The sequence below is a fragment of the Canis lupus genome, chromosome 8 (assembly GCF_048164855.1).
Source record: "Canis lupus baileyi chromosome 8, mCanLup2.hap1, whole genome shotgun sequence".
Taxonomy (NCBI): domain Eukaryota; kingdom Metazoa; phylum Chordata; class Mammalia; order Carnivora; family Canidae; genus Canis; species Canis lupus.
In genome coordinates this window covers 18,016,287-18,031,203 of record NC_132845.1, presented here as the reverse complement: position 1 = coordinate 18,031,203, position 14,917 = coordinate 18,016,287, and the positions used below count along the sequence as shown (strand labels likewise).

The 14,917-nt window shown below is 34.5% G+C and overlaps 1 protein-coding gene across 2 annotated transcripts in view; it reads right to left on the bottom strand.

The window, feature by feature from the left end:
• Positions 1-14,917, bottom strand: part of PKN2 (protein kinase N2) — a 129,904-nt gene that overhangs the window by 12,966 nt on the left and 102,021 nt on the right. The window contains exons 9-16 of one of the 2 annotated variants that reach the window (XM_072834386.1): positions 8,538-8,681; positions 8,166-8,241; positions 7,182-7,356; positions 6,818-6,944; positions 5,992-6,122; positions 5,834-5,909; positions 5,665-5,756; positions 1,396-1,572 (exon numbers count right to left, since the gene is read on the bottom strand). In XM_072834386.1, the coding sequence (XP_072690487.1) occupies positions 1,396-1,572; positions 5,665-5,756; positions 5,834-5,909; positions 5,992-6,122; positions 6,818-6,944; positions 7,182-7,356; positions 8,166-8,241; positions 8,538-8,681 (998 nt within the window). The remainder of the gene's footprint in view (positions 1-1,395; positions 1,573-5,664; positions 5,757-5,833; positions 5,910-5,991; positions 6,123-6,817; positions 6,945-7,181; positions 7,357-8,165; positions 8,242-8,537; positions 8,682-14,917) is intronic. The other variant, XM_072834387.1, reaches the window with a different exon arrangement.

The window sequence follows — 14,917 nt, the reverse complement described above, 5'->3', positions numbered from 1 at the left end:
TAAAGGAGTGAAAGTGAAAATGTTACACAAATGTCAGTTGTCAGAATATAGACAGGTGATGAATCAAGAATATACCCAGTAAAGGTTTATTAATGGTTTATGATTTGAGATGTTTTGAAAGTAGGTAGATCAGACCCACTAATAATTTAGATGTTTTATGTGAGGGAAAGAGGATCATGAGTGACTCCTTCAAAAAAAAAAAGTGACTCAATTCAAGAAACAAGACTCTTATCTATAAAGAACACACTGATGGCTACCAGAGGAGAGGTGGGTGGAGGGATACGTTAGATAGGTGATGGTGACTAAGGAGGGCACCTGTGATGAGGACTGGGTGATGTATGAATTACTATAGTATACACCTGAAGCATAATATAACACTATATGTTAACTAACTGTAATTAAAATAAAACCTTAAAAAAAATGACTCCCTATATTTTAGTTTGAACTTGTGCTGCCATTTATGAAGAAGGGGAAGATTAGAAGAGTAGCAGGCCTGGGAGTGGTGGGTAAGGTTGGGGGGAAATGGGAAAAATCAGGAATTCAGTGTGCAAAGAGAAATACTTATTAGCCATATGTATGGAAAAGTCAAGTTGGTGCTGAATGCTATTAGAGTTGGAAGATTAGGTAAGAAGTCAGGGCTGAAGATAGAAAGTTGGTAAACATCAGCATACACAGTGTGTATGTCTATTCAGATCACTTTCCCATATTCAAATCCTAGCTTCAACTACTTGAAGAGCTATAAAACTGTGTTGGATAATAGAAGGGGGGAAGATATATTTAATCTCGAGTATCTCCTATTACTTATTTTATGCATTTCAAAAAGCAAAACCTTCATGTAATATTGAATTCAAAAACTTTAAAAACAGAGTGAAAAGTTTGCTTTCTGTATCTTTCACTGGATGCAATATGCATAAAAGTTTATTTTATGTCCTTTCAGAAATATCATAAGCACATGCAAACAAATACTTACTATATACCTTTTAATTCATTACCCTTTAAAATGCAAATATAAATATTTCATACAAATACACAAGAGACTCCTTTTTACTTTCTTTTTTCACTTAACAATATACTTTGAGTATAATTAGTATTTAAAGCCATGGTTCTAGATGGCATTCCCTAGGAAGAAAATACAATAGAAAAACCGGAAGAAATTTTACTAAATTGTGTATCTAAATTATCAAGTATGATTTAGGGTAATCCATAAAATTTTCAACATGGAAAACAGTAAAACAGATACATTTATATATGGCAAAAAGGCATGTGAGGGAAGTTCTCATATTCTTTGCAAAAATATATTTTCCATTTGGAAAGAAAATAAATTCAGAGTTTTTTCCTTCCTGGCATAAAATCTGTCATGAAAAAACTCAAGAGAAATGTCTAAAGCATACTCACACAGCTCTTGGTTCAGAAAAGACATCAGTATGAATGTGCATCATTAGGTCCCCACCGGCAGCATATTCCATTACAAAGCAAACATGCTCTTTGGTTTGGAAACATGCAAAAAGGTTCACCAAAAAGGGATGTCTTACACTATTCACAGTTTCAAAAATTCTTTTTTCACACATCAGGCTGTAAGAGAAAATATTTAAAAATCAATAGGTTTTTCAAAAAAAGTTCTAGTTGGAAATATTCTTTAAATTAGTGAACTCTAAAATAAGCAAAGCTCTTACCTATTATAACTTTAAAACCATAAAATGTGCCTTAGTTCTGCTTTAAAAAATTTGGTCTACTTGATATACATAACTTTAATTGAAATATATTTACATATTTATTTATATTTTATTTATTCACGAGAGACACAAACAGAGGGAGAGGCAGGCACCCCATGGGGAACCTGATGCGGGACTCAATGCCAGAACCCTGGGATGAGGACCTGAGCAAAAGGCAGATGCTCAACTATTAAGCCACCCAGGTGCCCCTTTAATTGAAATATATTAATGAAAACTAAAATATATGATTAGCATGACATAAAGATTAGAGTTCACATTGATAGTATTAGAGTAGAACCTACAGGGCTAGTGGTCATAGTTAATTAAAAAAGTCTTAGAGGTTAATTGTGAACATTTATCAGGAATCAGTAAGAATAAAGAATAACTAAAATAAAAATTTTTAAGGTTTATTTTACAGAGAGGAAGAGAGTAAAGCACATGCCACATGTGCATGGGGGAGGGGCTGAACAAGGAGAGAAGCAGACTCCTCACTAAGCAGGGAGCCCCTGGGGCTCAATCCCAAGACCCTGAGATCGTGATCTGAGCCAAAATCCAGAGTGGGATGCTCAACCAACTAAGCCACCCAGGGGCTTCAAGAATAATTCTAAAAATATAAAATTTGTGATGAAGGTAATTTCAAGGACAGTATGTATAATTCACAGGCTAAAGTATTCAAATATTTTTACATATAAAATATGAATTTGAGAGATAAAGATATGTTGCATAAAATTTAAATTTAGAAGGCTGACTGAAAAAGAGGCTATATGGAGAATTCTACTAACATGTTTCAAGGAAGCTTCTTGAGAATGATCTAACTTGTAAAATCTATAGCTCACAGATTTTGCCTTTGTAGCAGCTTATGACTCTTACAAGCTGCTACAAAGAACAATGGTTAACCTTACAGACTCTGGAACATTAATATGTCTAAATAGCAAAAAATACTATTCTTCCTTTCCTTGAAAATATTTAGTAATCAAATTGACTGTAAAACTCAAAAGAAAATCAGATCAAATATTATTTATTTTTTTAAAAGGTTTTTTTACTTGAGAGTGAGCAAGTATGCAGAAAGGGTGGGAGAGTGAGGTTTATACATTTATTTATACATTTCTTTATATTTAAAGATTTTATTTATTTATTTATTTATTTATTTATTTATTTATTTGAGAGAGAGAGCATGAGCAGGAGGAGAGGCAAGGGGAGAGGGAGAAGCAGACTCCCCGCTGAGTATGGAGCCCTACTTGGGACTTGATTGCAGGACCCTGAGATCATGACCTGAGCCAAAGTCAGACACTTAACCAACTGACCCATCTAGATGCCCCAATGTATGTCTGGTCAGCTGTGCTTTTGTTCTATGACTGCAAGAATATACTTCCAACCAATATAATTAATATTCTGTTGACTTGAATTATAAACTGGTAAAAAAAAGAAAGCTGAGTGAAGAGGCACTACAGGGACATACATGAATGTAACATTCTTACTCAGGACTAGGCATAGACAGGCTCACAGAGAATTTTCTACTAATGGTAGGTGGGGAATGCAATCTTTGTACATGAATCTTAATACTTTGGAGTTAGTCCATAATTTTCATTTTAAAAAGAGGTTGATTTGGAATTTTCTATGATCTGTTAAAAAAAAAAAAAAGGCAGTTTTCTAAGCTAAATAATAAAATCCAGCCTAGAGAAAGAAAACTTAGAAAGGAAACTCTCATTAAATATTTTGGAAACATTAAAAAAAAAAAATAGGGTGGGGTTCAGTGGCTGAGTGTCTGCCTTTGGCTCAGGTCATGATCCTGGGGGTCCTGGGATCAAGTCCCATATCAGGCTCCCAACAGGGAGCCTGCATCTCTCTCTGCCTAAGCCTCTGTTTCTGCCTGCGTCTCTCTCTGCCAAAGCCTGTTTCTCTCTCTGTGTCTCTCATGAATAAATAAATAAAATCTTTTAAATATTACTTTTCAAAATATGTTAATCTATTTTTTAGTTTTCTTTTCTTTTCTTGCTTTCTTCTGATTACTCCTTTTTGCTGCCTTCTTCAAATTTCTTCTAACAGTGAGTTTTATTTCTCACTACAGATTTTCTATTTCTCTGTTTTGTACCAGTCCTACTGAAGATTATTTTACTTCCATGTTATATGTGGATTTATAACTGAAGTTAGTAAGGATCATTTATCAACTTTTCACCAAGGCTGGATTAATTTTCAGTAAGGTTCTGGTTCTGGCTAGAGCTCCATCCTCTGATCTGGACATTCTTCAGTATTAGTAATATTAATGTTATTCTGTCTAGATTTAATTAGAAAGTGTTCTATAAAGACTTGGCTCAAAGTAGTAACAATGTAGCAGGAAGCTATATAAACCACCAAGATTAACAGAGGTAGTACCAGCTTACTATTGTTTTTGGGAAAAAATGAATTTACCATTCACGGATCTGGAATAAAGCAAACTTTCTTCCAAAGAAAAATATTTGACCCTACTATTATTGCAGTTATAAACATACTGACAGTGTGATTAAAGGTTTGCTTTAACCAACTACTTCAGTAAAATAAAAATACAGTTCTATACACATCATATGGTGCACAGAATATTGTATAAATATTCAACGAAATCCTCTCTGGGTAGTTTTACATATCAAGAAATAGTTTATTTTGATGTAATTGAGGGATATGGAAAACAGGTAAAAAATAGGCAAACCAAAAAGGAATTTTTTTTTAACATAAAAAACTCTCTTTGTTTTCAAAATCTATCCCAATTCTAAGAACTTCCTGGGGTGCCTGGGTGGCACAGTTTGAGCATCAGACTATTGATGTCAGCTCAGGTCATGATCTCAGGGTTGTGAAATCAAGCCCCACAATGGGTTCTGTGCTGAACACAGAGTCTTCTTGAATTTCTCTCCCTCTGCCCTTCCTCAGCCTGTGTGCATGCACTCTCAACCTCTCAAATAAATAAATACCTAAAAAAAAAAAGGGAAGAAAGAACTTCCCATGTGATGGGAAAAAAACATTAAAAGTAAAATAGCAATTTGGGGTGTGTGTGTGTATGCGTGTAGCACTTAATACAATTCATTAAGGTGAGGATTACCAAAAATATATATTTTAAAAATATGCGGGTTAATGGAGGTTCAAAGATGTTCAGTGAATTGCCCTGGGGTCAAAGCATTAATTAAGGAACAACCACAAATAGAGAAGCCAGTCTTTTCATTCATAGTCCTAGGCTCTTTTCATAGATAGAGCTGTCTTTTATTAATATCAACTGATGCTTTCAAGTGGTTTAAAACAAATACTGCTTATAAATATCAAATGAAAGTCTCTGTCATATATGTCACTTGTTATACAATAATTTTATATTTAATCATCTTATTAAGATAGTCTTTTTAAAGGTATTCTCTAACCTAATTATAATATTGTCCCCCAAATCCTTGCATTTTAAAAATTGCATATAATGATGTATCCATATCAATTTATATTTATTAAACCCAGACAGGTAAGATGTTCTGGTCAAAAAATATCACTTTAAGAAAAATGAAAGAAAAAATAGATTTGGTGCATTTTAAAAAGCAGAATGTATTAACCATTCAAGTTGAGTGCAGATTACCTATAAATGACACTGTATTACTTCTGTAATATGAAATGGGAAATAGTCTCCCCCAACCACAGATGAGTAACAGTTCCTATTCCATATAAACACTTTACCATCTCCAAGTATAAAAAACTTAATACAATTAACTTAAATATTTCATCATCTTTCCTTGGTAGCCACTAACCAATAAACCTTCATAAGAAGTTGGCTAGAAAGAAAAACAATAATTAATGCCTACCTTACACAAGTATAGCTACATTAATTTAGTTTCTCCACATATTATGGAAATGGAAAGTTTTGCTGTTGCAATATATACGTCAATTTGCATGATCTTAAGTTAGAACTTCAGAAAAATAAACAATTTCACTAAAAAAAAAAACTAACCTGTCTACTTCATCTCGAGCCACAATGTCTCCTTTCTTTAAGGCTTTTATAGCAAACATCTCGTTTGTGTGTTTATATTCAGCCAAAAGCACCTGAAATGAGATTAAAATAAGTATTTTCTATTTGAGTTATTACTTTGTAGTCAGTCCAAGAAAATTTAAGAGATTACCTTTCCAAAATGTCCTCTACCCAAGACAGCACAACATCTGAAGTCTTGTAGATTAAACTGAAACATCTGTTGAGATCTGAAAACAGTATGTCAATTAAAAATAAGGTAAAACCATGGGTCACAACATGTAGTAACAAAGCTGTATATATATTCTTTACCTTCTATCCTCAAGTTCTCGAATACCACTGTATCCTAGGCCTGGTTGAGGAATATTAGGTTCATATTCAGATGGAGATTTCGGAAGTATACTATTTCTGTCATTCTCAATATCAAAAACAGTTTCTGAATCCTATAAAATATTACATACTTATTTAATTATAGAAATATTGAGAAATGAATTATTTGGTAAAGATAAAGTTTAAAAATGTCAAAAGCCAATACAAATATTAGCAAGAATGTAAAATTCAGAAAATGGATATTTATTCTTAGTTATTATTCTATATTACACTTATCTAAAATATTTGAAAAATGAACACATTACTGTCATCTTCAATGAATATTTAGAAATCATGTTAACCAAGTTACAAGATAGAGTTTTTGAAGCAATATATCATCTAATATCAACCATGGGGATCCCTGGGTGGCGCAGCGGTTTGGCGCCTGCCTTTGGCCCAGGGCACGATCCTGGAGACCCAGGATCGAATCCCACGTCGGGCTCCCGGTGCATGGAGCCTGCTTCTCCCTCTCTCCCTCTGCCTGTGTCTCTGCCTCTCTCTCTCTGTGACTATCATAAATAAAAAATAAAAAATAAAAAAATAAAAAAAAAATAATATCAACCATGTTCCTGTGATTTTAGCTTCGGCAGCCTATTCTATCTGTACTGGCCCATGAGCACCCAGAGGTTTTATGTTTCACTCACAAGAAACATAAAAACACAGTTCACACAATTTTTTAATTAACGGAAAGGTACATCTCATTCAGTATGATGCTTTTATCAATAATTCATTTGGTAAAAGGAATTATACAAGGTTTAAAATACCTTACCTGTGCTGGTGTATCTAAATCTCTTAATTTAGCAGATTCATCTATTTCTCCAAGGGAAGAATCCCGTGGTGGGGCCGGAGGAGGTTCAGGTTCGAGATCAAAGTCCAACTTGGTTACTGTAGAATCACTTACAAAAGATAAAGTAATTCACCAAAAACAGTAATCAAAAGTATATATTCTAAATAGCTTTGAAAGTAAAGCAAACAATTTTATCTTTTACATTTTTTTAAAGTAAGCAGAACATTAATTTCAAAATACTACTTGGAAAAAAATCAGACTTTTAATAGACTCATTGTCATCAGTATATATGAATGTTACAATAACTATTTCATAAGAACGATGCCTAAAAATCTTAGACACATACCTAGCTGGAGGTGCTAGTTCAGGGATGCGTACATCAACCACTGGCACTGTAGTAGGCACAGGAGCTTGAGGGCTGAAGGTGCCAGAATGATTTACTGTAGGAATAGCTCTTCTTACTAGCCTTCCCCAAGTGGCAATATTAATATTCATTTGAGGAGCTCTGAGAAATGTTTTGCCTGTGGATATTGTGAATAAAGAAAATAGAATAAGTAATTTTTATATGTTACCAAAAGCCATAATTTAAAAATCCATATTCATTGGTTTATAATTTATGAAGAACAAATAAAATTTGTCACTTAAAAAAATAGTTCTTAACTATTTGTTATTAAAGGCTAGTGCAAAATAGTGAATATAGTTTTAAAAATAAATAAGTAGGCACTGTTACTTTTTTTAAGTCTAACAATGATATGCGGCTAAAGTTTAAGAAATAATTCTCTTAAAAAAAAAAAAAAGAATGGGGCACCTAGGTGGTTCAATAGGTTGAGCATCTGCTTTCAGCTTGGGTCATGATCTCCGGGGTCCTGGGATCAAGCCCCACATGGGGCATCCTGCTCAGTGGGGACTCTGCTTCTTCCTCTCCCTTTGCCTCTCCCCTACCTCATGCACTCTCACATGCTCTGTCTCAAATAAAGAAATAAAATCTTAAAAAAAAAAAGTTAGAGATACTAACTTTAATACTTATGGATTAACCAGTATATGGATTAACCAGTATAACCAGTATACACGTCTGCTTCATGTAATCTGAGGTATATATGGATGGGATATAGATAAAATCAGCCATGAGCTGTTGTTGAGGCTAAGTGATGGTACATGGTACTAATCTCTCTACTTTTGGGTATGTTTGAAATGTTCCTTAATAAAAAAAGTTAGAAACGAATAAATAAAAGGAAAACAAAAAAACAAAGATGGGTATCACTTTTAAATGCAGATTTCCTATGTATAAGAATACACTAAAAGACACTGTATTTGATTCCTTAGTAACTACCTTGTTGTTTTGAAAAAATTTTCTTTTGTCTTTGGAGTTTGGGTCTTCTTTCAATAACTGGATTAAAAAAGGTAACCTGCAGGGAAGAAAATTCAATTTGACATGAGTATAGCTTTGGATTTATGGTTCATGAAATTTGGAAACTTAAGATATAGATATAATTTAAGCCCAACTTCTCATTTTCTAGGTGAGAAAACAGACCTATAGAGGATAAATGATTTGTCTTAAGGTAATACCTATGCAGTAGTGGAGCTGGGCCAAGAATTCAAGTTGTCTGTTGTTCAGCCTAATACTCTTTCCATTCTACATCATGCTGCCTACATATATAATTTCAATTATAGTAATGCATATTTAATAAAATACATTTATTACCTCTGCAAATAAAGTACCCTGTGGTTCCAAATAGAGACACATGCCATGCCGTTGGTTGTCTAAAAAATCTTCTAACCTCAGAAATTTTACAGCACACAGAGATCGCCAATCACGCCAATAAACTGAAATTTCCAGTTCACGTGACTAGGATAATTAAAAAAAAAAAAATAAAGAAAACAGAAGACATCATTGGACACACACTTGAATAAAAGATCACAAAAAATATAAAATACAAATACAATAAACAAAGATAACACACACAAAAGTCACACTATTTTAAAGAGTGCTTTGTAATGTTTCTCTACTATATATTAATAAACTTATATATTTTAACTCTAAGGAAGAAATTTACATTCCAACAGTCTCCAGCTAAGATATTCCTTTTTTATAAAGTATACACAACTAGGAACAACCAATACAGATATATGACCACAGAAACTCTTCTCAATGCCATAGCTTCAGTCTTTCAGATTTTCCTTTTCCTCTTGGTATCATTACTCTGCTACTAGTGAAAGACCTCAGTGCTCTCTTCAAAGAATACATTTCAAAACTGTCTTATTTCCTTGTCCCAACTTGAGTCAGAGAAGGTCTGCAGATAGTATTTATTCTGTAATTACAGTGTGCCACACACTGTGCTAAGCACTTTAAAAATATTAGGTCCTTTAATCTTCAAAAGAGTACCACCAGATAACAGGACTAGTGATAGCAGGGGCCTGTGCAGGTGAGAAAGGAAAATTCAGACTAAGTTTTGTTTAAAAAAAAAAAAAAAAAAAAAGATGTCCACTTACTATAACCCCTCCACCCCGCAAAAGGTAGCAAATTGGCAACAACCTGAAAATCCAGAAACTAGAGACAAGTATATAATACCATACCCATATGAGAGATACTGTGTAACCATTAAAAATAATGTTTAGGTGGAAAAACATACAGTTTTATCAATTAGAACACAGTTTATAAACTGGGTGGGGGGTCAAGCCATAAACTGACCTCTACGTATATGTTATAATTTACATACATTTTAATTAGAGAGCACTAGACCTCTCCATTACTTTTTTTTCAGGATTTCACAGACCATCCACAAGAAGAGCTAAACATTCTCCCCTCTTAGGCTCAACAAAGTAATGAGTTACTTCTTTTATGTAAGAACTTCCAACTTAGGAACTTATGCCTATTATATAGTATACCCAATAACAAATCTTTTTACTTTAAATAATAAAATGAATTGATGCAAATAAACACACACACACAAAAAAACACTTATAAAAAACAGAAAATGAAAAAAATGAGTCAAGACACACTGGACTAGAAGGTCTCTTAACTAATCAGAAAAAGCTATCTGTGGCAGTATGTGAACCCAGGGCTGCCCACCTCCTTCATTTCTTCTCTCTGAAATAGAATTACTATGGGAGAGAATATTTGTCACAAAAGTATAAGTAGAGTATAATTCTTTAAAGATCAGCAAATGGCATCTATTCAAATTAAAGGTTTAAGTATTCTGGGAATTTATTGTAGGAAATAAACCAGAAGAATAACTGAATCAGGGACTGGTAATTTACACTGTTTCAGACTAGAGGAGAGGTATATTTTCTCTTGTTTATTCTAGTGTCAGGAAGGAAGACCTGTGATAGCTTAGGCAGACAGACGCAAGGGGTATAGACACTGGGGATGGAATTAGTATTTGTTAGAAGTTCTTATACTTTAGGCACTGCCAACACTTAACACAAAGTTAAGATTGTATCTTTTTCTGGCTGAGAAGTCACTTCATGTGTTTTTATTCTAGCAACTCCAATAAAACATATCAATTCATTCCTGTTTCTGCTTTTACTTCATTCAATGTTTTAAACTGAAGGGTGTTAGAAAAGAGCTAACATTTGAGATGGAAGGCTAGCTTTCCTGGCGTTCTACACTGAGGTTTTAGGTATAAAGCTCTTTACTTTTTGTAACTTTGTACTGTTCCTTGTGAATAGGACTCTCTACAAATTAAGGGGGGGAGGGTGACTGACCTGTAGTAGACAAGTTTTTTTATGTCAATACTTTTAACATTGTTTCACAGAAGCCTAAACCTAATTCAATCCCTAACATCAGTGTGATTTGGATAGGTAAAGCAGGAATAGAGCTCCTCAAAAGGAAAATACTTTTTATATAAAGAGATGTCACTAATGTTTATTGAATTTAAACTCTAAGTGTAACTGCCTATTTGCTGGCAACTTTCCAGATGAAGCAGGCCAGTTCTATAAAGGACATCCTTCTAGGTAATGTCAAACTCTAAGAGAAACAAAATTCTAGATGGAGTAAAATCATAACCAAAATAGCTAAGCTATTTTGTTCCAGCTTGTGCTTCACTTGGTCTTACTATGAATTTGAACCTAGGATCAAAGAGAAAACTCTGTGGTAGATCTAAGGCACCTGTTTGATCTGTCTGAAGTCTCTATAAGGCCTGAAAGTAAACAGAAAAAGACAACGGGGGGATGCCTGGGTGGCTCAGCAGTTGAGCGTCTGCCTTTGGCTCAAGAGAGTGATCCAGGGTCCAGAATCAATTCCCATATTGGGCTCCCGGTGAGGAGCCTGCTTCTCCCTCTGCCTACGTCTCTGCATCTCTCTGTGGGTCTCTCATGAATAAATAAATAAAACCTTTAAAGACACTGAATTAGCCCTATAAGTAGGAGAGAGAAGAGAACAACTTAAAAAATGTGCTGCATTAAAAAAAAACCTGGCACAGATCTAACATAAAAAGTGAAGCACAAAGAATGCTGACGTTCCCAAACTGTGAGGAACTCTTGGGGCAATGGAGGATATTTTAACTTTACAAAGGAAACACAGTGACATCTGTGGGACACTCTAAGAAATACTAGCTCATGGTTAAGTTCAGTTTCAACATCAGAATGTACTGCTTTCCTTTTGATGACATCTTAACTTTGCTAAACTGGATTTTCCATAATAGATTTTTCCACATAAAACAAATCAATGTGTAAGAGGACACAAGGGTGCCTTGTTCAATCTGATCCCATGCTTTGCAAAACTATAGTATACAACAGGCAGACCAGTAAATAACTGGTCACATAAAAATAAAATGTTTTCTCTCAGTTTTTTTCACTCAAAAAGTACTAATTTTTTAGGACATAAATACTAAATATATTTTTTAAAGTAACTACTTTTTATATGAATCATGACATATTTAAAGTGTATATCATGATTTTTTTAAAATAGGATATTTTGATATATGTATACACTATGAAGATTCCTCCCATAGGAATACATGGGAGATAGTGAATACATCTATCACTTCAATATTTTATACCTGAGAACATTTCAAGTTCTATTCTCTCAGTAAATTTCATGTATACAAGGTTATTAACTATAGTTACCATGTTACAAACTGGATGCTCATACCTTATTCATTTTATAAATAAAAGTGTACTTTTTTACCAACCTCTCCATATTTTCCTCACCCTCTAGTTCCTGGCAACCACCTCTCCACCTCATTTCTGGGTGTTTGACTTTTTTTTTTTTTTTTTTTTAGGATTCCACATATAAGTGATACCATCCAAATATTTTTATCTTTGGCTTATTTCACTTAGCATAATGTCCTCAAGGTCATCCATGTTGTTGCAAATAGCAAGATTTCCTCTTTCTCATGGTTGACTAATGTTCCATATATATCTCACATCACATCTTCTTTATCAATTCATCTGTTGACAGACCGGCTGTTTCCATAACTTGGCCATTGTGAATAATACTGCAATGAACATGGAAGTGCAGGTAGCTCTTTGATATTGTTTTAATTTCTTTTGAATATACACTAGGGAGTGGGGTTGATGAATCATATGGTAGTTCTATTTTTATTTTTTTGAGAAACCTCCATGCTATTTCTCATAATGGCTGCATCAATTTACATTCCCATCAATGGTGCACAAAGGCTTCTTTTTCTCCACATCCTTGTCTACAATTATCTCGTCTTCTTGATGACAACCATTCTAACAGGTGTGAAGCTATAGCTCACAGTGGTTTTGACTTGCATTTCCTTGATTAGTGATGTTGAGTACTTTTTCATGTACCTGTTGACTATGTGAATGTCTTCTTTAGAAAAATGCCTACTCAGTTTCTGTCCATTTTTTAATCAGATTATTTTTTGGCTATTGAGTTATAGGAGCTTTTTTAGATATTTAGATTGTTAACCCCTTATCAATGATTTGCAAATACTTTCTCCCATTCTGTAGGGTGCTTTTTCATTTTGTTCATGTTTCCTTTGCTGCACAGAAGCTTTTCAGTTAGTAAGTACTTGTTAACAAATGGAATTGTTGGACATTTCTTTTGGCCTGGTCACACATCATTAAAAAAAATAACAAATCAAAACTAGAACACTGAGGATGCTGTGAATTGAGAAAGTCTGGGAACCTCTAAGAGAAGAAAATGAAAGCTATGCTTCATTGCTGAAAAGAAAAACAAAGGGGAAAAAAGCAAAGCATGGAAAATTAAAGAGCCAAGGAAAGTAAGACTTTGTAAATGTACAATATGGCAGATATCACATTAATTCGTCTATTAATTGGCCTTCCATGGGCTTCTGAAGACCACACAGGCTTGAGAAAGACTAGTTAGGGTCCTGGCAGCAAAGAAACTGCAGACTCAAGAAAGTAAATTTTATTTATTTATCAAAAGATCTTCTTTGAGAGAGAAAGCGTGTGTGCTCACAAGTCATGCAAGTGGGAGAAGGGGCAGTGGAAGAGGGAGAAGCAGATTTGATACCAGGACTGAGCCACCCAGGCACCCCAAAGAGTTTGAATTTCAAAAATTGGCTATTTATGGAGGTTTGATTAAGGTTAAGGAACCAATAAGGATGAGAAGCAAATGACATCTAGCAACAGTAGAAATCCATTACTACCCCTGGCCTTAATGGGCAAGAGGCAATAATTACCAATGAGAACTGCACTTTGGAAAAGGGACTATACAATAGGAGCTGTGGCCATAGTTGAATGAATGCTGTGAAAATAGGCCAGGAAAGAGGGAAACAAACACCTTGACTTCCCTCTCCTCCTGGTCTCATACTTCCTAACAATGTCTTGCATTGTAAGTCAGAGCCTAGTGGTTCAAGTTCACAGCTGTCAGCCTCCAGGGAAAAGCACAGCATAGGGAAGGGAGCCACTGAAATCCACTAGGGGCAAACAGGAAACAACTGCATCAGGAAACGGTATATCTCTTTTGAGTTCAGGAGTCCAATAAGGGTGATTTTCCAGCTGGACCAAATGTGACAAAAAGAGGGAAAATTTTAGATCTTTGAGGAGGATGGGAAATACAGAGAGGAGAGTTGGAGACTGAGATAATAAAGAATATGTGGTTGTGATCTTTGTTTGAAAAGTCTACCTCCTACAGATGTGCATAAATGCTCTCTTCATAAGGAAAAAGGGAAGTAAACAATTATGATACAAGCTAGTACTTTAACAGTTTTACATATAAACTGTTTCCTATTTATATTAATTCATATTGTATAAAAAATTCCAAAACTCTATTATTCCAAACCTATTATAAATTTTTCCTGCCTGTGTTTTTAAATACATCGTTTCTACATCTAGTACTGTATTTTATCCCCCAGCCAAAACCTATATTGTCATATGATATTTCAAACTGCTCTTTCCCTTGTACCAGTCCAAATTTTCTTTTCATCAGGACCAAATTCAACATCCATCTCTCTCACAAAGGCGATCTTGACTGAACCTAGTTCGTATGTCTTTCCCTTGAGTTTTTAGATAGTATAACTTTTTATTTATCTTTCTACAGATTTGTGTTCTCAAATCTCAGGATTCATGTTTGTCATCATTTCTGGAAAATCCTAGGTCTTTATTGCTTCAGACATGACCACTGCCCCATTTTCTCCACTCCCTCATCTTGGAACTTCACTTAGTCATTTTCATCCTATTCTTTATGTCTCTTAGCCTCTCTTTCATGGTTTTCATCTCTGTCTTTCACTAGGGCAACTTCTGTAACTTGATCTTCCACACTACTAACTCTTCTGTTATTTAACCTATCCACTTAGTTTTCAATTACAAATGTTGTATTTCTGATTTTTGTTAAATTTATTAGTATTATTTTTAACCATTTTATTTATTTATTCATGAGAGACACAGAGAGAGAGGCAGAGACATAGGCAGAAGGAGCAGATGACTCCTTGAGGGGAGCCCAATGCGGCACTTGATCCCAGGACCCCAGAATCACACCCTGAGCCGAAGGCAGACGCTCAACCACTGAGCCACCTACGCATCCCTGTATTTCTGATTTTCTGTTAAGTTTTATTTCATTCTGCTTCCCATCAAGCTTCAACAATTTACCAATGGCAATCATGTTTCATTACCACCATTACCCCAATTATTTTGAAGCACATCTCAGAT